This window comes from Thunnus albacares, chromosome 11 (genome assembly GCF_914725855.1).
Source record: "Thunnus albacares chromosome 11, fThuAlb1.1, whole genome shotgun sequence".
NCBI classification, from domain to species: domain Eukaryota; kingdom Metazoa; phylum Chordata; class Actinopteri; order Scombriformes; family Scombridae; genus Thunnus; species Thunnus albacares.
Window position 1 is genome coordinate 2017371 of NC_058116.1, and position 23455 is coordinate 2040825.

The following is a 23455-nucleotide window of genomic DNA, read 5'->3' on the forward strand; positions in this document are numbered from 1 at the left end:
GTTAAGAGGGGGCATAGCAGCTTATTTTTTGCCCCAAGACCCCCAGACACACAGTGCACAGGACAATACAGTCACAGGACTGGACATATGCAGCAACAGTAGTCACCAGACAGGTTTGAAACTGTTAACACTGCTTATTTCATGAAACGTATTGACACACACAGACACACACATCTATGAGCTTTTAATGGCTTTACTGGTGTTGACTTTTCATCTAAAAGGAATCTATCTTTTAGTATGGAGGATAACAGGGAAGAAGAGAGGAGAGGAGAAGGAGGGGGAGGAAAAAAAGAAGGAGGGGAGGAGGAGAGGAAAAAATGGGAGAAGAGAGGTGAGGAGAGGAGGGGGGTAGAGAAGGAGGGATAGAGGAAGAGGAGGAGGTGAAAGTCTGAATAAGAAAGCAGCTCCTCCCGCTTCCTCGAGCTGCCTGCAGACCGGACAGCAGCAGCAGAAAAGCACCCATCAGCATAAAAATCACGTCTTTATTTGGATTTAACTCGCCGTGACTAACCGAGACTTCACCGGAGCACCGACAGCGCTGCCGTGACTTCAGAGTCCCGTCTCTGAACAGAACCCTCCTGACCGGACCGACATGCTCTCCCCAGGACTCTCTGTGTCTCTGCTGGCCGTGTCCTGCGCGCTGTGGCCGGCTGCAGTCCGCGCGGCGTCCTGCGAGCCGGTGCGGATCCCGCTGTGCCGGTCCATGCCGTGGAACATGACCAAGATGCCCAACCACCTCCACCACAGCACGCAGGACAACGCGGTGCTGGCCATCGAGCAGTTTGAAGGGCTGCTGGGTGAGTTACTGCAAGTCTGCAACTCCCCTTCATTCATTCTTTAATGGACTGAAGTTAACACAGACAACGCTCGGCCAGCCATCAAGTTCAACTCACACTAAGTTTAGAATTGTAATTCATATCTATTTTGTTGTTCGTTTCATTGTTTATTTTTTTCTTTTACTTTTTCTCCTCTGTGCACAACATACTGCCATTTTTTATCCAACTCTTTATGTGAAATAATATAAAATTTTAAAAGATAGTTGTGACAATGTTTTTAAATAGTATTTTTACAACCCTTATAATAATAATGATAATAATAATGATAATAATAATAATGATAATAATATCAGAAATATATTAAATAATGATTATAAAATATATTTAACGGTAAGAAAAGACTCCTATTTAACTAATAATTAAAATAATTAGATAGCCTAAGCAGTTGACTGATCATGATCAACCATATTTTATTAATGATATTTTAAAAAATCATACAAAAATATTAATTGTGTTTGGTGGTAAAAGGATTAACCAATGAAAGATCTGTTTACTTGGCTCCTGTATCCATGTCCTTGCCAGTCAGCCTCATCATCATCATCATCATCATCATCATCATCGTCATCATCGTCCTAAACCACACAGACAGCTTTAATTATTGTTATTTTTGAGTATAAGAGAGAAGGAACTTGAGATAAAACAAGCGGAAGGAAGGAAGGTAAGAAAGATTAAGGCTGAAGGGGAGGAGATCAGAAAGCAGCAGATAAGTAGCTTTTACTAAGGGTCAGTCAGAATATGACAGAAAATATAATACGTCAAAAACAGACTGCTTTAAAGGTTTGTTTCACCCAAAATACAAAGAACACATTTTCTCACTTCCCTCTAGTTGTATCTCTCTATGCAGATAGTTTTGGTTTAATGTGTCCAGGCTTTGAGATATCTCTCTCTGAGCTTTCTGTCTCCACCCCAGTACAACTGAGGTGAGTGGAATTTAGTTTGTGGTACAAAACATTCAACAGTGTCCCTGATACTCTGAACGATTAACAGACTACACTGTCAACAGTTTTCAGTGGGACTACTTTCTTCCAAAGAAATAGTCGCGAAGTCTGATAAATTACCTCAAGTCATGTCACTGGAGTCAACACTGGTTGGGGCTGAAGACTACAAGTTTGAAAATGAAAAAGATCTTGGGGCGTGGAGTTAGAAAGAAGTGAGGTTACCAGACTTCTGTAGCATAACACACCTGAATCTCCAACTAAACTGCTGATAGTTGAGTTGCATTGTGGGTGATGTAGGTGCCAGGTTTTGACAAGGAAGAACAATGCATGGAATAAAAAAAGATGATATCTTTGGTTCTGCAACAGTCAGTTTTGATCCTTTTTCTTTTAAACTGTCCATCATGAATCTGATAATGTTTTAGGAGTGCAAAGCTAAATTTGGTGGAATACTGTCTGCTAAACTATAGTTGGCAGTGCAAACATGATTATGAGAGAGGGTACAATTACTCTTTAAATATATGTTTTCAATCTATTTTGTCCATGCTGTGAACACCGCAAACCAAATTCCATTCCATTCCATTGTTTGGGCGTAGGCAGAAATCTCAGTGACAGATATCTCAAAACCTAGACAAATACAACTGAAACCTTTTGTTTTTGGGGAATTTGGGTGAACCAACCCTTAACTTGACATAGCTCGGCCCAGCGACAAGTAATTTCTGAGAAACTCCAGATCATGGCAGCTGCAGTGATTGTTCTGTCTTCCCCTCGTTAATATCTACACGAGAAATCAAAGCGTTTGCTGCTGGAGCAGAGCTGGATCTGGTTTGAACCCTTCTGACTAACAGAAAGATCATGGAAACATTTTTGTGGAAACCATCAATCTGATTAAGTTTATTCAACACAGGAAAAAAAAAATTGGCATCCCTAACAGAGGTCAGTGGTGAAACAGGCGCATTTTAAAGAGTTGGTCTGAGTTTACAGCCCACTGTTGGTTTCTGGTTTGACTGTAGACCTGATCCAAGACCATCATACTATGTATTACTGGGTGGCTAGTACAAGAACCCGAACATTCCAGTCACTCAAGCGTTCATTAAATTGGTTATAGGAAGAATGTTGAAAATACAAACTCCTGGTTGAAATACTGAAGAATATTGTGTATTCAAACGAAGCCTCCTCCAAACCTTGTTAAGGCTTCCTTGCATCTGTGATAGATGTAGTCTGGCCTTAAATTGCAGTTATGACACTATGATATGTTTCTTCCAATAATCTGTCATGCTAAAATGGCTGTTAACTGTTCAGCTGTGTGGTGAAATAACTTTTGGATCAAGTGAACAAAACAGACGCAAAAACTGTAGACCTAAACTGTGCAGACGATTCAACAAGTGGCTTAATCAGATATGTCGACTTCCATCTTGAATGAGAGCAGGAGGGCTGATTGCAGAGCGGCATCCAACAGGGGGAGCATCGAGTGCAGAAGATCATACTACATCAAAGATGGTGTACCTTTAATAGGCATTGTTACTCTACCAAAAGAATATTGCCGCATAATCCAATATATAGAAAGAATGACACCAGAAAATGAGAGCCAACCTTTTTATGAATATCTGCACTTCTGTGTTTAAATCAAACTTAATTCATGGTGATAAATCTCTGGAAAAAGTAAAAATAGTAATAATTTTTAAATCATGGGAGAACCTCCAACCCTAAACATGACCCTTTGTTTAGTGTACAGCAGAGCCAAAAGTGCTATCACTGTGTCAATATCATACCTTCACACCTCTTTATGCCTTCATTGTCTCTTATCACACCCTGTCCTCCTCCTCCTTTCCTTGGTTCTTTCCTTAGTTCCACCGACTAAAAAGGAGACCAAATCTGTATTACTGTAGCTTCTCTTCACAACCCTCCTATTAAGATTTTTTAATCTCCTCCTTACATTTTTAAACATTTTCTTTTCCAAGTTTGTGGTTTTAATCCTCCCTTCAGACCTGAAGCAAGCCTGTGATGTTGTGTGAACAGTACAAGTGTTGGAAAGGAAAATGTTATCAGGGCTGATAGAAATGACAAAATAGGGCGTTGGGGAAGAAAATCCTTTAACTAACCATGACAGCAAACTTTTTCCTCAGTTTGATTTGTTCAGCCATGAATCCTGTTGAGAGGAAGTTTGAAACGCAACTGAGAACATAAAACTTTGAACTGGAAACAAGTTTTGGGATTTGAGGAGGCTATGGGGCGTTATAAAACAAGATTAAGAGTTGACCGCCATGCTAGCAGCTCTGTGAGGCTGTACTTCAGCACAGATGTGCTTGGAACTAAATGCTAACATCAGCATGCTAACATGCTCACGGTGACAGTGGTAAAATGCTGATGTTTAGCATGTATAACATTCACCAGGTTAATCATCTTGTTGTGGTGTGTTATGCTATGCTGATTAGGTCCTAACTGAAACATCATGGAATCATCAAAGTTATTACAATTTATCCTCTAGGGACCTTGGATATCTTCTGTAAATTTCACAGCAATACATTGAGTGCTTGTCAAGTTATTTCACTCAGAACCAAAAAGGTCAACCTCAATGTGTAAAAGTCAGGGCTTCGCCAAAGTTGAATGTTTGTACAGAATTTCATGACAATCTTTCCAATAGTTGTTGAAATATTTCAGTGACAGACAGAGCCACACCACTAATAAAACATAGTGTATGTTTAAATGTAAAGTTGAGCATTTAACAGGTCAAAGGTGAAATTCAGTAAACATTAATGACATGAGTGGATTGTTGTTTCTCCAGTAGTTTTCATGTTGTCTTGCTCTTTTTGTTCTGTTGTAAGCTGAGGTGGTTTTACTGTCTGAATGTTCATTATCATGGAGGGTCGGTCTGTCCAGCTGTACTGCAGCCAAACCTTCATTTTATGGTTTTCTTTAGTCCAAAAGGTAATAAAATAAAGTCAGATTGATGCAGCTGATCATTAAATACAAACTGGACTGAATGTTCACCCAATTATGAAAAACATATTTCCTCCCTTCCCTCCAGTGGTATCTATCCATGCAGATTGTTTTGGCTTCATTTGTTTTCAGATGTATGATTGTGAGATTTCTGCCTCCACCTCATTACAATGGAGGTGAATGGAATTTTGTTAATGGTGTTCATCGTATTGTGAAAAAATAATGTTTCAAAATGTTGAGTTGGGATCAGAACTGGAGCAGACTGGTGTTCAGCTCCGTTCTGTGTTTTTTCTCCTCAGACAGAAACTTTGCTTCTCTACATACCTGCTGATACTGAATATCACAAACTCTGTGTGTTTTTGATAAGTTGAGCTAATAACACTGCTCTGTGAATCTGCACGTTCGGAACATACACCGTCTCCATCTGTAAACTGAATATATTTGACAGTGTGAGTAGGTTTATTTTATTGTTCAGTTTCACTTTCTTTATATTGACATCTCTCTCTGTAGAAAGTAAATATTACACACTTCCTTTATTTAAACTGTGAGCTGATTTAGTCTGATCATTAAATCCATTTCAGCCTCAAGAAGTGAACCGAATAAATGGTGCTTTTTAACCAGGATGCAGAGCTTGTTGGATCATCTAACAGCATCTGAAACCACCTTCCCCCTCACAGGGCTGACAGATATTCACCATTTTTTGTAACTTTCCAACACAGACAATCTAACAACCACATCCACTTTATATAGCTGTTGGCCACGTTTCTGGAGGTGACAGAGCAGATAGGGTTTGAACGTCTCTCTCAAGCTCTCTTTTTACTTACTTTAGTGGCATCGCTCTAGGGATGGCAATGTCGGTCTGTTGACTACTTTGGTCAAGACGGAAATATCTCAACAACTATTAGATGGATTGCCATGACATGTAAACCATAATGTTCCCCACAGACTTTCCTCTAGCTCAATCATCAGTTTTAGAAAACTGTCCACATGAAAGTGAGTTTGTGGTCTGTGGATTACCTCTTCACTTCCATTTTATTGGGCACTGACTGTAGAAAGAGATATTGCTACTGAATTTTTAAACAATCCTTGATGCTGTGAGCAGCACAAATGAAATTCCATTCAACTGCATTGTATTGAGGTGGAGGCAGAAATCTGAGAGACAGATATCTCAAAACCTGGAAAAATAAAACCTAAACTATGTGCATAAAGAGATTCCTCTAGAGCAAAGAGAGAAAAAAAAGTGTTTTTAGTAGTTTGTGGGTATAGTCAGTTTTCTGGATTACTTGTGCTGTTTGAAGTAAAATCGTGATTTGTGGTAAAAACTAATTTTGAAATGTTGTTAACTGTAAAGCAGAATTAAATTCAAAAGCATGTGAACAACCTTGTCGACTGCCATAATGTTTCATGATACATAGACATCTGTCTTCAATAAATACATTAAGGTATTGGCTGAACTTAAAGCTCAGCTGAGGTCAGACGAGTGGAAAGGGAAAGTGGAAAGGCAATAAGCTTTAACCAGAAAAATGCCCTAATGAAAGACCTGCAGGCCAGAAACCAGGAAGCGGTTTCAGGTCACAAGTTCAAAATATTTCTGTGACTTCATTGTGAAGTTGCAGCCAAACCTCAGTCTTGTTCTGCAATAAAAATATTGATTTGTCCTCTGTCCAGTGTTGAACTCTTTCTGGTCCAATCCTGTGTGAAACATGCAGCAGTATGGCAGTCAGAAGAAGTCCTATGTGTGGTCAGTGAGAGGTCCCTGAACCTTCAGAGGTGTAAAATATAGTGCGTCCCTCTAATCCTCATGGTGAAAACAAGAACAATTCAAGTTCAAATGAAACCGCCCTCAATCTCAGTGAGACTCCCACAAAATCAAGCATGTTTTCCAATCCCTGTATCTTTGTTGCTTCTTGCACACCAAAGACTTAATTTTGTGCTGTGAAAAAACTTTTGGGGTTGTGTAGTGTTTTTTTTAAAATTCTGTTGCCAGAAATGAGTGTCTGACCATTGAAATCTGTGTTCATTTAAAGACATTACAAGATCAAAGGTGAGTGAGAAGTATGCTGTTGTTTCTACCTAGTCTACATGAATTATGAGTCATCACCACAGGCTCAGGTCACAGTAGCAAAACAAAAGCGTACTGTTGAGATGGAATCAGTGCTAACTTTAACAACCTAGCCTAACCCCCTACCACTTTGTGAGTGGAAAACAGTTAGCCAAGCTTGCTAGCTTCCACTTAAAAATACTAAAATACATGGTAGTTGACAGAACATCTCCTCAAATGTCAGTCAACTGCTGCCATGGGAAATCCTCAAATATGTCCAAAAACTGTTTTAAATGGAAAAGTAGTGCTATAATGTATATGTCCTTACACAAAAAGTGAATTGAATTGAAATTTCTGTGCTTAAGATGGAGAACGCTACTTTGGGTGACTCAACTCAAACTCTACCAAAGATATTCTACCTGGTTGATGAGGGAAACACTCCATGTGACAGCCCTGTGTGTTTTCCTGCCTGTCCAGGTACTGGCTGCAGTCCGGATTTGCTCTTCTTCCTGTGTGCCATGTATGCTCCCATCTGCACCATCGACTTCCAGCATGAGCCCATCAAACCCTGTAAGGCTGTGTGCGAGCGTGCAAAGATCGGCTGTGAGCCGGTGATGAAGCGCTACAACCACAGCTGGCCCGACAGCCTGGCCTGCAACGAGCTGCCACTGTACGACCGCGGAGTCTGCATCTCACCTGAGGCCATCGTCAAGGCAGAGGGACCAGGTATCAATGCTTTTATTATTTATATTATTCTTATTATCATTACATTATATGAATGACTGCTATGTTTCTCTCAAGGCAATTGATGATTGATAGGTTGCATATCTTTCAATCAGTCTTGCCTTGTGCTTGTGTCAAGACAGAGTTGAAGATGACAAAGATGACAAAAACCACAGTCATAAATAAAGGCAATGACAGTGGCTAACAGCAGTTCTGCAGAACATGTTCAGTGCCAATACAGGAAGTATTGTCTTTTATTTAGTGAGTCGGACAGTAATATGTTGGCATGTAGTGTCTGACTTCCATGCACAGATTGGAGTTAGCACTCCGTCACAGTCCAACAGTTAATGTTGGTTGAGATTCAAAGTTCATTCTTGACCTTGGAAAGAGTAGTCGAGAAATTAATTTCACCACAAGGTTCTATCGGTAGCTGTTGTGGCACTACTAAACAGCTGCTAAATGGACCTTGTGGTAAGATTATTTTCTCAATGACTGTTTCCAAGATTAGAACACATTTGAACCTTAACATTTAAGCCAACTTGGACAAGAAGCCTGTAAAGTGCTCAGAAAAATGGAAATCTACAATTCCATGACAACCAGGCAAACTCTCTCTGCTGATGAAAATCATGTGATTTGAATGAAAACTGTTTGAAACAGTCATTGAATGGACCTCGTGGTGAGATCAATTAATGTTGGCTTTTTTACCGTAACTATGATCATTCTCAAACCATAAGTGGCCAAATGTTAACCATAGTATAATTGTCATGCCAATCATATTGTAGAAATAAATTTTTTTACAAGCATTGAACAGTCAAATACAATGTCTAGTTTGAATAAGACAGTGAATGTCTTGAAAGTTTTTCCCACAATTATAGCCATGTGGTCCAATTTCAAAATGGATTAAAGTGAGATATTACTGTACGTTAATGATTAGGAATGCATGATACTGAAAGGTATACTAATATCTGATGACCAATTGTCATTTCATCCAACATCTTTTCAGCTGTGGGATATTCTACTGTAACTCTGCCTTTTGTTACAGATTCTGTGGTCTGTACAGAAGATTTATTTGATTTGATCCATAAACACTCCACTGTTTCCAACAGTCTGTTGTGCTCAGATTACTGGCATCCATGTAGACAAAAAAATGGAACTTTTACTCTGTTGTGGGATTTCTTAGATCCCTGAACGTTTCCTTGTGAGATGTTTCTGTCAATATCAAAAGGAGGAAATGTGCACCCTTCAGTCATCACTAAGTTTGAAGCATTAAAGGGGACATATTCTGCACGTTTCTATTGTTTAAATCTGGGGCTTTACTGGAATATCTTTGCATGATTTACAGTTCAAAAACTCCATATTTATCTTATACTGGCCCTTTATGCAGCCCCTCAGTTTAGCCTCTGTCTGAAACAGACCATTTTAGTTCCTGTCTCTTTAAGGCCCCCCTCCCAATGAGCCCACTCTGTTCTGATTGGCCAGCTTCAGGAAGCCGTGTCTCGGCAGATTTCTGGCTGTGTACACAAACAGTAGTAGGATATCACTTCTTTGTTTTGAAGACGTTCCGCACCAGTGATATTTTATTTTGACAGCAGTTTGGAGACTGCCCTTTCTTGTTTTAACATGACGATACCCCCATTCACAAAGCAAGGTCCACAAAGAAATGCTTTTCCCAATTTGATTTATAAGTACTTACCCGGCTTACACAGAGCCCTGACCTCAACCCCATCCAACACCTTTGGGATGAACTGGAACACTGACAGTGAGCCAGACCTTATCACCCAACATCTGTGTGGACCTAATGCTCTTGTGGCTGAATGGGAGCAAATCCATGCAGCCAGTTTCCAAAACCTAAGGGAAAGCCTGAAACCAGTAGAATGGAGGCCATTTTACCAGCATGTCCATGGTTTTGGAATGACATGTACAACAATCATATATGACTGAAAAAGGGATGTCAGTTTCGGTTAATTTTGCTTTTGATGTTAACATTGACCGACATTAACTGATAACTAACCGGTCAATTTTTAAGAACAGTTGGGATGTAGTTTTCGTTTGTGGGAGCTGTCCAGCAGTTGGTGGTCAGAGCTAACCTAGGTTGACTTTTAGCTCATCCTTCTTCTCCTCAAAGTGTTTTTCAATGCATTTAGTCACAGTAGCTCTCGATGGCATAATGTGCTCAGGTTTGAAGTACACATATAAATAATAATACAAATATAAGGCGACCCTGATTATAAGACGACCCCCCCTTTTCCAACAGCTGTTTTTGGAATAATAACGTTAACAATTACTTTGTGATCCGATCACAAGCATACAGCTCTAAGTACAGGTGTGAACGCATCCAAGACGCATCGAGATCCAATCACTCAGACCACATTTGGAGGTGGTCTGAGTGTGGCCACATTCATTTAGCAGTGCAACAGTGTAAACGCAATGCATCCTGGGCCACATTGAAGGACTGCCTAGGGTCCTTCAATTTATTTTCCTGTAGACTAGGCACAGGAAATGCATTGCTGCCTCCTGGTCCAAAGCTGTGTTCAACTTGTTTGATAGCAGGATAAAGAAATGCATTATTTTGTTTTCCCGTTTTTCATGTTAATTAAAAAAACGTAATCCACCTCCCATTTTCCCCCCATTCCCCTAACCTGTTTTCCTCTTCAAATTGACAACCACAATAGAAATTAAACCAAAACCAGAAAATAAAAGTTTTTCGCTTACAAACCCATAATGCAGTCAGTTGCAAGTCAGTTTTACACCTGTACTTATCTGTTCAAAAAGGATATCTGATGTTGTAAACACATGATTGTCTACCCGTTAGCACAGTGTGTATGCAAATTAACCTATAGACCGACATGCATAACCGGTCATATAATATTCTCAGCAGTTAACCAATCAACGGTTAACCGTTGACATCCCTAGACTGAAATGTTCATGTGACCACATGCTTTTGGCCATGCAACATATCTGACTATTAAAAAGTAAATTTAAAAAGTCATTTATATAATTTATTGTTTTCTGTTTACTCTTGTTAGTATATGTTTCTTGAAAACAAGATGATACATCTCAAGGGGTTTATCCTGATATAATAAATTTGACAAATTTACTCCTAAAGTCTTAATATGGAGGTGTCATCTGAATGAGAACATGAGACTTTCCTCACTGAAAAACATGGACCATGAGGAAGCAGTTTGCCCTGCTTAGCTGAGCTCTATCAGTGTTTTCTATCATGTTTCTACTCTCAGCAGTTTGTTTCTGGTCCTTCTCGAACAGATAGCGTGAGTCATTTCCCCTCCGACTTCACTCCCACTGACTTTCTCAAAGAGCTCCTTGATACAGGCGGCCCACTGATTTTACACTCAATAAAACCCTCACTGTCCTCTGCTTCTTAAAACAGGCCTTGGACCAGAAAGTCCTGAAAAAAAAACTCATCTTAATCCCCTTGACCTCCGTAACGGTACACCCACGTATCTCCAAGTTGCCCTGGCTCGGCTCAGCTCAGCTCAGTGGGGTTTTGGGATTTTCCCTCAGTGTGACTTGTTGATTTGCTGAGGTTCAGTCAGGGTGGATCCTTCAAGTCATTCCACAGATTTTCAGTGGGACTCCAGTCTGAATGCTGCTGTTCAGACGTTTGTCTCGGCTAATGTTAGCATACTAACATGCTCAGAATGACAATGCTAACATTGTGATGGTTAGCAGGTAATGTTTACCATTGTCACCATCTTACTTTACACACATTTACTAATTGGAGCTAAACTCAAAGTACACCTAAGGTGATGGTAATGTTATTAGTTTTGCAGGTATTTGGTTAGAAACCAAAGTACTTGATAAAGTCAAATGTTAACCTGCTGGTGGGGCTAGAAAAAAAATCATGGGATCACCAAAGTCATTGGGATTCATCCTCTGTGGATCACAAATGTCTGTACCAAATTTTAATGGCAATACATCCAATAATTGTTGAGAAATTTCAGTCTGGACCAAAGTTGTGGACCAACTAGAGCTGCTAGCATGTCTAGAAATCCACAACAAGCTCTATAAACACTTTTTCTCACTTTCGTCACATTATGATGTAGCTACATTTCGTCCCACTTACCTTCTTCAGACATTTCATTTAAGAAGTAACAATAAGCTTGTGTAGGTAAACATGTGTCTAAAGGACAACAACCAATCCAAGGCACCAAGCAATCAACTGTCCAAAAGAGGGATATAGAAAAGAGACACCTGAGAAGGAGTGAGGGGCTGAATTTTTTTTTAGAACCAATCCAGTTGAAGCTTCAGTAACACACCCAATAAAATTTAATAATCTCTGGGCAATGTCAATAAACCAAAATGGGCACTAAATAAACCCAGAAGACAATAGGCATTTTTTCATAACAGCCATTCTGACTTGTCAAAGTAGGAAAATCACAGGTGTTACTATAAGGTCTGTTCCATTTAAGTGTCCCAGTTAGCCATGACAGTGTGTCAGTGACCTAGCATGCATAAACCAAGATCCTGAAACTGAAGCAGCTAAATGGAATTCATCCATCATTGATTATATATCCATGCTTTTCTTACTGTGACATGTCAAAATGTCTTCCACGAAAAATGCCTATCAATAAGCAAATATGGACATTGTGAAAAGGGTCCTGTGAATTATAGTTATGTTTGCACTGCAATTGTTCAACATTTTACATAAAGACATTGACTGCAGCAGTGACAGGTTTTAAAACATTCACTACAACCTAACCTATACAAGTCCAAGAAGTAGTCTAATGACATATCTGTTCCCCAGAAGATGAACCATTAAGATTTCAATGACTCCATTACCTTTCTTGTTGCACTACTAACCCTATCAGGGCAATCCATACATCTATCCATGTTTTGGCTGTTTGGGTCTGGGTCATGGTGGCAGCAGGCTAAGCAAACACCTTGTGGAAGATCCCGAGACATTCCCCGTCTGGATATATAATTCTTTCAGTGTGTTCTGGGTCTGCACTGGTGGTTTCCTCCCAGTTTGACATGCCCAGAAGACCTCTAAAGGGAGGCATCCTAATCAGATGCTCAAAGTGTCCTAACTGGCGGAGGAGCAGCAGTTTTACTAAAAACTCCTTCTGGATGTCTGAGCTACCCTATCTCAAAGGGTGAGCCCAAGCACCCTGTGAAGGACATTAATTTTGGTTGATTGTATCAGCAGTCTCATTCATTTGGTCACTATAAAGCTCATAGCCATAGGTGAGGGTTGAAACATACACAATACACATATTGATCATGCATTCCATCCGGACCCAAAGATACTTGAATTTCTCCACTTGGAATAGCAACTCGATCCCAAGTCTCAGGATGAACTTTACAATTTAAGCTCCACTACTGGTAATGCTTTAACCACAGCTAACTTATCAGCAAGTTGTTTGTTCTGTCCATCACTTTCATTTTGTGGCTGTAATGAACACTGCAGCCTCCAGGGGGACACTATAGCAGGACTTGAGACTGGTTAAAATCACATGGTGCTGATTCAACATTTGTTCTCTGTACAGTATGTACACAGCCTTGGATGCTGCTAACTGAATAGTTATCATATAGTGAATAGTAATTGTTTCTCTGTACAGTTTTGTTTTTGTTTTTTTTAACTGTTCTGATTCAGATTCAAAACCTTTAATGTACCCAAGGGGCAATTTGTATTATATGAAAACAGGAAACGATGGAATCTGATTTCTTTCTGTTCTGACCAGGGTTTCTCTCTGTCTCTATAGATCCATACTACCAGGACCCAACCAGGTGTAACCCAGGTGAGGCTGACCTTTGACCTTCTCTGGGCCCAAATTTTGATCGGTTTCTCAAAAGCTAACCTAGCCTGTGGTAGCTGGTTGATCAGATATTATGTTGATCAGGTTGGACACATCATCACAAACTAACATGCCAACTCCTTTAACTTTCCACACATGACAGAGCAACAACCAAGCCAGTAATGACATTATCCAGTGACATCTATATTAATACAACTTTGCTAAAGAAATTCTGCTTCAAGAAAACATATAGTTGTCACTTACATGCTGATGTGCATCTAAATGCAGACTAGAACAGTCCAGAAACCAGTTTGACAAGTTCACTAAAAAGCTGATAAAGCTGTGTTCTGGTTTGATCTTCCGACAGAATCCAGTCCAGACTTTCCCATGGACTCTAACAACCTCCACTGCAGAGGACCCAATGGAGGTAAACTGTCTGTCTACCTATCTTTACCTCTGACCCAGGTCAGGTTCTTCCTTGTTGAAGCCCATTCACACAAATGAAACTTGCTCATCAAGTGCATAAGCCAAATAAGTTTCTAGCTTCTGGGTTTGCTTTCATGTTGTGTGGCCCACTGAATATACCCTCCACCCGCGCATTCATGCTTGGCCCATAGAATTTATATTGGGATGATGCTCATTCACGTACCTGTCTAGCTCTTTTTCACTGTACTATGTCATATATACAGTACTGGTGCAAAAGTTTTAGGCACTAAAAGTAAAGTGAGAATGCTTACAAAAATATTGCTATAAATTGTTTTAATTTATGAATTAACTTCTTACAAAGTTGAGTAAGCAGCAGAAACCTAAATGAAATCAATATTTGCTGTGAGCAGCTTTGCCTTTAAAACAGCAGCAGTTCTCCTTGGTTCACTTTAACACAGTTTTTCATGACAACTTGCAGGTAGGTTATTGTAACCATCCTGGAGAAAGAATGTTCTTCTGTGGATTTTTTATTTTGGCCATCTCAGGTGCTTCTTCATGTAATCCCAGATTGACTCCATGATGTTGAGATCAGGGCTCTGTGGGGGCCATATCATACCATCTGTTGTAGGACTCATCATTCTTCTTGTTGCTAAAAATAGTTCTTTATGACTCTAGCCGTATGCTTGGGGTCATTGTCATATCATGAATAAATTTGGGACCGATCAGACGCCTCCCTGATGGTATTGCATAATGGATAAGAATCTAAACATCTAGGGTGCTTAAAACTTTTGCACAGTACTGTATATATAGATATATACATTTTACTTTGCTATATTTAGAGGAAAGGGACACTGATTAAAAATGAAAATGTTTGTAAACTGTATTAGCTGTACTGTATATTGTTCAAGATTTTCACAGAAACATATTGTTTGAAAAAAAATTCCTAGGCTCTGGGAAAGTTTTACAAACATAAAATCATCATGGATTAAAAAGACACATCTTTTATAAAAGCAGTCTATAGGGAAAATGCTTTTTGGGCTGCAGGGGAGTTTTTTGCTGCAGTACCACAAGTGGCCACTGGGACAAATTGGCAGCAAAGCTGAGTGGTGGTGTTTTGTTTTTGTTTTCATCAACGCATAAGCCAAAAACATTGGCTCACTTCCTGGTTTGTTTCTGAGTTGTGTGGCCCAGTGCACATGCTCATTAGCATGTCTCTCCCTGGCCCCGTCTGCTCTGTCCTACTAGGCCCATAGACATAACATTGGGACATTACACACATAAAAATATATTTTCTAGGCTCTGGGAAAGTTTTGCAAATATAAAACCATCATAGTTTAAAAATTCACAATACAAACAGGAATAATTTGTTTAACTTGTTTGAAGTTTGAGGTGTCTTTTAACAATTTTTTAGATATCTCTTTTGTAATGGCAGTATATACTAAAAATGTTTTTGCGCCACAGATCTTTTTGTTGCAGTACTGCAGCTAGCCACTGGGGCAAATTGGCAGCAAGGCTCACTGATAGCATGGTATACAGCTCTCTTTATACGTTCATGAGCTGTATTTTTAGTAGTCTGACCTTACACTGGATTTACCAGAGTCATCAACTCTAAGACCAACACTAACAAGTGACTGGCATGCAATGCATTCTGGGATTCTGAGGACAAAAGGATATACAGTTTTTCACAATTACAAGTTTTCGAACTTGTAAATACCATTCTGTTCAACAACTGGGAAAATCAGTTTTTCTGAAAGCTCTGATATATCCAACTTGGTGCTTTAAAATACGGAAGTACCTGAGAAGCTGTATTTTAAGTCTCACATGACCAACAATCATACAGCTGTTGTGAGTTAACATGAACATGGGAATCTTCCCCATCTCTACCATCTATCCCTTATGAAATGGAACATTGCATGACAAATTCACTCTGGAAACGTGGACTTTTAAGGAGGTGGAGCCTGAACACAGTCTGTTTTGCTTTTCAAAATGATGATTCCTGGCTCACTCACTGTGTGTGTGTGTGTGTGTGTGTGTGTGTGTGTGTGTGTGTGTGTGTGTGTTGTATAGATCGCTGTAGATGTAAGGTGGTCAAAATGGGTTTGAAAACCTACCTGAAGAACAACTACAACTATGGTGAGTCATCTGGGACTTTATTCAGTTTTTACAAATATGAAACTGTTGATCATTCTGTTTCACTCTGACATTGTTATATATAGTAGTACCTGCTGATATGCTAATGACAATGTCAGTTACTAGTATATGAAATCATGAAATAATATTGTTGAGCATGGAATCCTTGCTTGTAATGGTAGTGTTTTCCTGATGATCCCACTGAAAGTCAACAATCAGTCAGTAGCTCTGACTTTTAGCAGTGCTCAGGTTGTTTTCATGTTTTATACTGTATTAATTTTTGTTTTAATAAGATAAACATAGACCAACACAAATGACACATCTATGATTCTTAGGAAAAGGGGTGTAATTTGTTACACAAATTCCATCAATCAGGCTCTGAGTCATGGTCTGTTGGTACATTTCCAAACCAAACGGTTACAAATTAAAGTGAGAATGTGGTCTGAGCATCATATCCAATAGCCAATCATCACTCCTCAGTGCTACAAGTGAAATATCAGCATTGCCACATATCTATTCATCCACTCTGAATGCTCATTACTTCACTTGTTATGAGCATTAACTGTACTGCTCAATAAAGTTGTCAAAAATCTTTTTAGCATCATTGAACTCTTCAGCAGATTCTTTCTCTCTGACCAGTTTTTCAAAAGCTAAAAGAACAGAAAGGCTTTTCCAGATGATTACAGTGCACAGGCATGATTTGGCAAATCCAGCAGAGATTTCCATGTGGAGTTCTGGAGCTCGCAAATACCTTTGGCCACAGAATCACTTTGGGGAAGATTTTAGATTTTCTTTCCAGCCATCATTAAAACCGAGAGCTCACTTTCCAAATATTTAGATATAATTAAAACACAGGAGTTTAGTGAAGCATGATGGCATGTCAGATTGCACAACAAGGTGGTCTTAATTAATTAATATTAATTTGGAAAGGCAGGTTATTGGTGTCACTGGCAGCAGACGACATTTTGTGTTTTTGGAACCTACACAGGATGACAGAAATAAGTTGAACTGTCAAGTCTTCTTTCAAAGAGGAGAAGAACAAGACACTTATAAAAATTAAACAGAAATGTGCACCAGCTCAGATACAGAGACAGAGACAGATAATGTTTCTATATCATAGATACAAAGACATATTTTAACAGAAGGGGCTTATAAATGGGCAGTTAAGTTCAATGAAACAATTGTGAAAAGCGACGTCATCAGTGAGATCTGTGCACACGGGGGTGGTGGGGTTGAATAAACCAGAATGACCAAGAGTTTACGAGAAACTGTATGAAGAAATGCTCGTTTGTCATACTGTGATTAATGTGTTGGTGATTATCTTTGTGTCTAGAGTTTCAGTGTGCGACTTGTTGATAGCTGTGAGGACTGATGGCTTTGGATGGAAAACCAACAGTCACAGTCAAATCACCGTAGTCCAGTGTCTAGCATATTTTTAGGAAACAGGATTTTCTTACATGCTAATGTGACGGATATAATGACCAGAGTGAGTGTGCCTATGCTGTGCAACAGTCAAACAGAAGGAATTTCATTCTAACATTACTTTCTTGTTTTTATATGCTAATGTCACTTGTGTGAAGGGAGGCTTCAATGCTTTCAACCCATTCTGCTACTATACAGGAAGAAAATAGTAATTTAACTTATTGATTAATTTATTTTCTCCACTCACTGAAGCTTCAAATGCCAACAGTGAAACCAGAAAGCTCATTGTGAAACTGGAGGTTGTGACTGACTATTGTTCACAACTAGTGAGACACTTCACAAGGAACCAAAGGAGAAAAGAGACAACTCCAAGAGACAGGGTGTCTCTTGCAATTGGTGTGGATTTGTAAAAACAAGCAAATCTGTTCTATGAGATAGAAAACTGACTGAATACTAAAATGCTTCAGAAACTCTTCATGAAATACTGTTGGTGTGGATTCAGCTTGAGTGGTGGCTTTAGTTCTGGCTCTGGCACAGGAAGATGACGTCCCTGTTTTTTATCTGGTCTACAAAGCTCTGTTCTGTTGACTGTTTCTCCAACCAGGGAAATGGTCATCAGTAAGAAGAACACCAGACCTGTTTGAATTGCTGTGGGCGGCAATTCAGAGGTCTGGAGCTAGAAATTTACCATAAATTTTAAATCCAAGAGTTCTGAAAGCCCTGACTTGTCATTTGCCCTGTGAGCTCTGACTTCTTAGTGGGTAAAGGCAGAGATTATAACAAAGGAAAGTTCAATATCCAATGTGTCCATGTATGCTGATGACTATTATCCTCAGTGATCAGGGCGAGGGTGAGGGAGGTGAGGAATCGTGGTCTGGAGCCTACAGCAGTGGTGGAGGTGAAGGAGGTGCTCAAGTCTTCTCTGGTCAACATTCCCAAGGAGACGCAGACACTCTACTACTCTTCCTCCTGTCTGTGTCCTACTCTTTCTCCCGGGGAGGAGTACCTCATTATGGGCTACGAGAATGAGGAGACATCCAGGTATGAGCAGGAGAATTGTAAATGAATAGTAAAAGTATTGTTATCAATATAAACCTGACTGTGAGTGTGTATGCATTGCAGGTTGCTCCTGATTGACGGCTCCATTGCTCAAAAGTGGAGGGACAAAATGGCCAGGAAGGTCAAGGTGCGATTCACATCCAAATACACAGACACAGGCAGCAGTAGTTCCTTAGCAGCAGTTTTTCATCCAAAACACACTGGTGCTGACTGGATTCTGGGAAGCAGCTTTTTTCAGCACATCCAGGCTACCAAACCTCAGTTACTTCTTATGTCAAGTGACAGAACGTCTTCTGTGGTGTTATTGCTGTCACAATAGATGAGGAGAAACTCATTATTGAGGTACTAATATATCTGGAACTTTAAAGTCCTATCTTTATAAAGATACTGAATGGTAATGAATGAACTTTATTTTGTGAATCCTGTTGCACCAGCTGAATGGAAGTTTGGGTATAAAGTACACTTAACTGGCCACTGTGTTTAGCAAAAACAAAGTTGGACATTGTTGAAATGGTGTACATGGCCTTTCCAAAAGTGTAGTCTAGGGAACTGACTAAACAGTATCTGCTCTAAAATAAGCTGGAAACATTGGCATGCTAACTAATTAGACGGGATTACCAAGGAGCACTTCATTCATTTGTACCATTAAGAGTGGATTTTTGTCTGCTCATATCCTTTTATTTAATGTAAATAAAAGTAACTTCATTTTCAATCTGAAAACACTTCTAAAGTTGCTCAAACTTAATAAGTTGATAAATTTCTGAAGATGGCTAAAATTCCATTTCAATTACTGTCTGTGTGTCTTTCTGTCCAGAGGTGGGATCTGATCCTGCAGGGGAAAGGCCGACAAGGTCCGCGCCGGAGTCGCCACTGAGATCTGACTGCGTGTGTGTGTGTTTGAGTGTGTGGTCTGTCATAGGCTACTTTCGGACTAATTTCAGACTAAAGACCAGTTAATTGGGGACAGCTTGTCCAGTTGGAGACAAAAGCCGTGCCCCCAATTGGGAAAAAGCTGATTTTTGGGTCAGTCGTTAAGGTTAGGGTAAGAGTTAGGGTTAGGCAAGTAGTGGTTATAGTTAGGATTAGGCTAAGTTTCCAGGAAATTAATGTAAGTCTATGTAATGTCCCCAGAAGTGACCTAGGACAGTGTATGTGTGTGTGCGTGCGTGCGCGTGTGCATGTGCATGTGCGGGTGCGTGTGTGTGTGTGTGTGTGTGTGTGTGTGTGTGTGTGTGTGTGTGTGTAGATATTGCACTATCACAAGCTGTTGTAGCTGAATGTAGTTCATCTCTTCATATATCAGACTGGTTAGAGCCTGATTTTTGCCATTTATTATCTTTGCACAAACATAATTTAGTGTGCGTTTAGTGTGTGCGTTTGTCAGTGTGTGTGTTTGTCAGTGTGTGTGTGTGTGTGTGTGTGTGCGTGTGTGCGTGTTGTGTTGTGTTGGTGTGTGTACACCTTAAGCACTCAATAAAGACAAGAGAGAGGGTGGAGCTTCTAAACTGTAGTACTAAACCTACACACAGCCATACAGTATGTACATGACACTTTTTTGGAACAAATTTGTTTTCAGTGTTGGCCACGTTGGCTCCACAGCTCCTCTCCATGGTTACAGTATCTATTAATCCTGAATGTTGGCCATGTTGTCATGTTAATTTGTTGGAGGACATTGAAATGACATGAAAACCATTTGGATTTTGACATTTGGACTACGATAGATCTGTAGCCACCTGAACTTTACAGAACTCCACAGAAGAGGAAAGAATATTCATGCTTTGTTCAGACAGCATCAAGACCAACAGCAACAACAGTAACAACAGCAGCAGCAGCAGAATATGGGCAGACAGAGAGTTGACTTACTTCTTCAGTATTGGTGGATCCAGCGCCTCCTCTGGTCTCAATGTCTGACGACAACAGAAAACAACTAATGTCTATGTTACAAACTATTTTCCATGAATCACAAATTGCTGGACACAAATTCAGTATACTGTGGGAGGAGTGTGGAGTGTGCCACTGGAATAATTAGACTTTTTGTGTTTGGGTACGATCAATCATTAAGTTGATCAATTTAAAAAAGTAAAATTTAAACATTTTGTTGCTGCTCTGTGGATTGGACCAAAATTTCAAATGTGAAACAAAATGTTGAATTGAATATGATAGATTGTTATATATACTTGAAAATTAAATAAAACATTTTAAAAGTTTTTAATTATCAATTTTGAAATTGCATTTTAAAATTATTTAATCATTTAAAACAATAGGAAAAGAATTATTAACTAACAAAAATTAAAATCATCATTTAAATGGAAAATGTATTAAGTTAGAACACTGGCACACTCCAGACACCATATAAACACATATATTTTGCTATTTTGATGTGATATCTTTCCTGTTGGATATTGGGGAGGGATATAATGGTGGTGGAAAAGGTACGGTCACATTACTCTTCTATACTATGAATATTCGCTCTGACTCCCATTCACTTCTGTTGAAATCTACACAAAATTAAGGATGCATTTCCTGTTTTGGTATAATCTCCTGCTAGTTCCGGCAGACTTGCAGTTCAGAGTTCATCTTTGGTTGTGAGTTTTTGGTGATGGTCAGCCAAAATAGTAACCACGCTGATCAGTATTATTACCCGCATTGTATCCGTGACATCAACTCCAACAGAAGACTAATGTGACGGTACCATAACACTACGTGAAGACCCACTGGAAACAAGAAAATCCAGTGACACTGCCTTTTTCATTACCTGCATGTTGCTATGGGCATGTCAACGTTGGGAAGCATATTAAGTATTGTGGCATGCATTGTGTAAATATGCAACCTAGCACTTTCTCCAACAATTTTATGATATATCATACAAAAAAGGAATTCCAGAAACTGCAATATGATCTCAACACCAAGTGCAATGTACATTGGCCATGCCTTGATATGCATTGCACACACCTACAGACAGAAGGTGTAGTCGAGGTATGGTATATGGGATATGATATTTGGGGAGTGAATGTTATACAATTACTGATGTATAGTGCCTCGTCAAGACGCTGCCTATGTGGGGGCTTACATTGAAAATAATAGGTATGAACGTTTTGACCTGACTTCCCTTTTTCTTTGTCGGTGACATGTCAAAGTGAAGTTTGCCTCATTTGCAATTGATTGCAAACCTGATTTAACCCTCTCTTCTCTTGTGTCGTGGCTCAGTCCCACCACTTTGTAGAATAGGAATTTTTTTAATGGGATGAGATTCACTTTCATTCTATAGAAAATGAATGCAAGCAGAAATCTTTTTTCACACTGCAGCAGCTGGTCTTCACCGTTACAAATGAGCTCTGAGAACTGTCCAACAAGCTCTGTTATCAGGAAGAAACCAGGCGAGACATTCATAATGAATACAAAGAAGTTATTTAGAAGGGATTTTCACAGCAGACATTTTGACTTGTCATAAAAGGAAAGGCACAGGTGTTACTAATAACAGTGTGACAGTGAGCCAGCATGAACATTAGCAAGTCCGAGAAACCAAAGCAGTTGATAGAATTCAGTCATTTTATTATTTACATCTGTGCTTTTCCCACCTTGACATGTCTTCTGTGAAAAATGCCTTATAGCAAGTCCTTTTACATTTCATTGCAACTTTAAAAAGCAGACTGGAGTTCCTGCTGTCTGAGCATTTGCCTCGGATAAACAAACAGTACTCTCATTATTGCACAGTAACTCTGTTCATGTAAATACACTAATACTCAATACTACCCTACTCTTATCAGTAAACTATACTAACACTCCGATATTTTGAACTCTGGACCCTTCACAGTAGTTTGAACCATTAAACATGAATTTAGACAACATGATCAAAGTTAAAATCTGTGGGTGTTTGTCTCTGGATGGTCAAAGGTCAACAGTCTCACTGTCAAGGCTGCTTCCAACCATGAAATGGGACCCAATTGTGCTTACCTTCCTTTACCGTTAGACCATAAAAACTGCAACCGATGTAAAATATCCAGAAAACAACTTTGTAATACAGTGTGCCAAGACAACTGGTTGCACTTAAGGGAAACTCTTGAGGGACCACTACAGCGTTGTCAGATCAGCTGTGATATACTGCCCGATTAAAAATTTCCTTAAAGGCAGCAAAAGCCACATAAACAATAATGATGTGATTACTGATGTAAACAGCTGGCTGCTAAGCCCTATAATCAGTTATTATATTATTATATACTACCTATGTAGTTTTCTATCAAGCACAACTTGAACATGCAACAAACTGACTTGAAGATAGCAGAGGTGGAAAATACAAATCAATTTGATTTGAAAAGTTTAGTTCAGTTTAAAGATTGATAGTTTACTTTTTCCTGAGCTAAGCAATCACATTACCATTCCAATGCACTTCAGTACTTATATCAGCAAATGAGCATATTACAGTATGTAACACCCCGAAGTTTCACACAAATTCAGACTCCATGTGCAAGGGAAACAATGGAAGTCACGCGTGAGTACTTTGCAAAATATTTTTTGGCATTCTGCTTAGTTTTTGAGTCTCAAAGCTGTGCAGTGTGTTCCTATAGGTTAAAATATTAAAAGTCATGGACATGATGGCATGTAAAACCTTTAGGTCTGTATGTCACTTTCACATTCAACAGGTCTGGTGTTCACCCTTTTTGAGAAGGAATCTCAAAAATGCCATTGAATCTAACCACAATAGACTTCATTTTCCTGCAATACTTTTCATATTATAATCTTCAGTATAATTACAGATTATTAGTAATTACAACATGACTGTAAATGTAGGCCTACTCTTGTTGTTGAATTAACTCAATATTGAAATCCAAATGTCGCTGCACACTCCAAGATCAGATGCTAACAGATATAAAATAAATTTTTCTGCAGCTGTCATCATGGTGAATGCAAGTAGCTTGCTGCTGATGTGCTGGTTATCCCAAAGTCTTTTGTCATCTAAATTCGAGAGGTTTCTGTGACAGTTTGCTCAAATCTACTTCACCAATCTGACATATACCTCAACACGCCAGGTGTGTATTTGCTCATTTTTGCAGTCACATTCCAACTATTGTCCAACAACTTTTGCTTGTTTACAACTACACCTGCCAGCAGCATGTTACAAAGTCTTAATTTAGTTTAATACTGTATTTCATTCAATAAACTTACCTGTCTTCTTCTGTAGTCACATCA

At 39.3% G+C, this 23455-nt stretch overlaps 1 protein-coding gene across 1 annotated transcript; it reads left to right on the forward strand.

The window, feature by feature from the left end:
• The first annotated feature begins 375 nt into the window (after window positions 1-375).
• On the forward strand, window positions 376-23455 carry frzb (frizzled related protein). The gene is made up of 8 exons (XM_044366204.1): window positions 376-797; window positions 7230-7478; window positions 13199-13234; window positions 13599-13658; window positions 15725-15790; window positions 18046-18250; window positions 18332-18395; window positions 19083-23455. Exons 1-8 carry the CDS (start codon window positions 593-595, stop codon window positions 19140-19142), a joined length of 945 nt encoding a protein of 314 aa, XP_044222139.1. The 5' UTR covers window positions 376-592; the 3' UTR covers window positions 19143-23455.

Excerpts from the sequence above, each read along its gene's own strand:
- frzb (XM_044366204.1), top strand. The coding sequence starts at position 593 with ATGCTCTCCCCAGGACTCTCTGTGTCTCTGCTGGCCGTGTCCTGCGCG. Across the intron at positions 7,479-13,198 it reads CGTCAAGGCAGAGGGACCAG|ATCCATACTACCAGGACCCA; the intron begins GTATCAATGCTT and ends CTGTCTCTATAG. Across the intron at positions 18,251-18,331 it reads GAGAATGAGGAGACATCCAG|GTTGCTCCTGATTGACGGCT; the intron begins GTATGAGCAGGA and ends TATGCATTGCAG.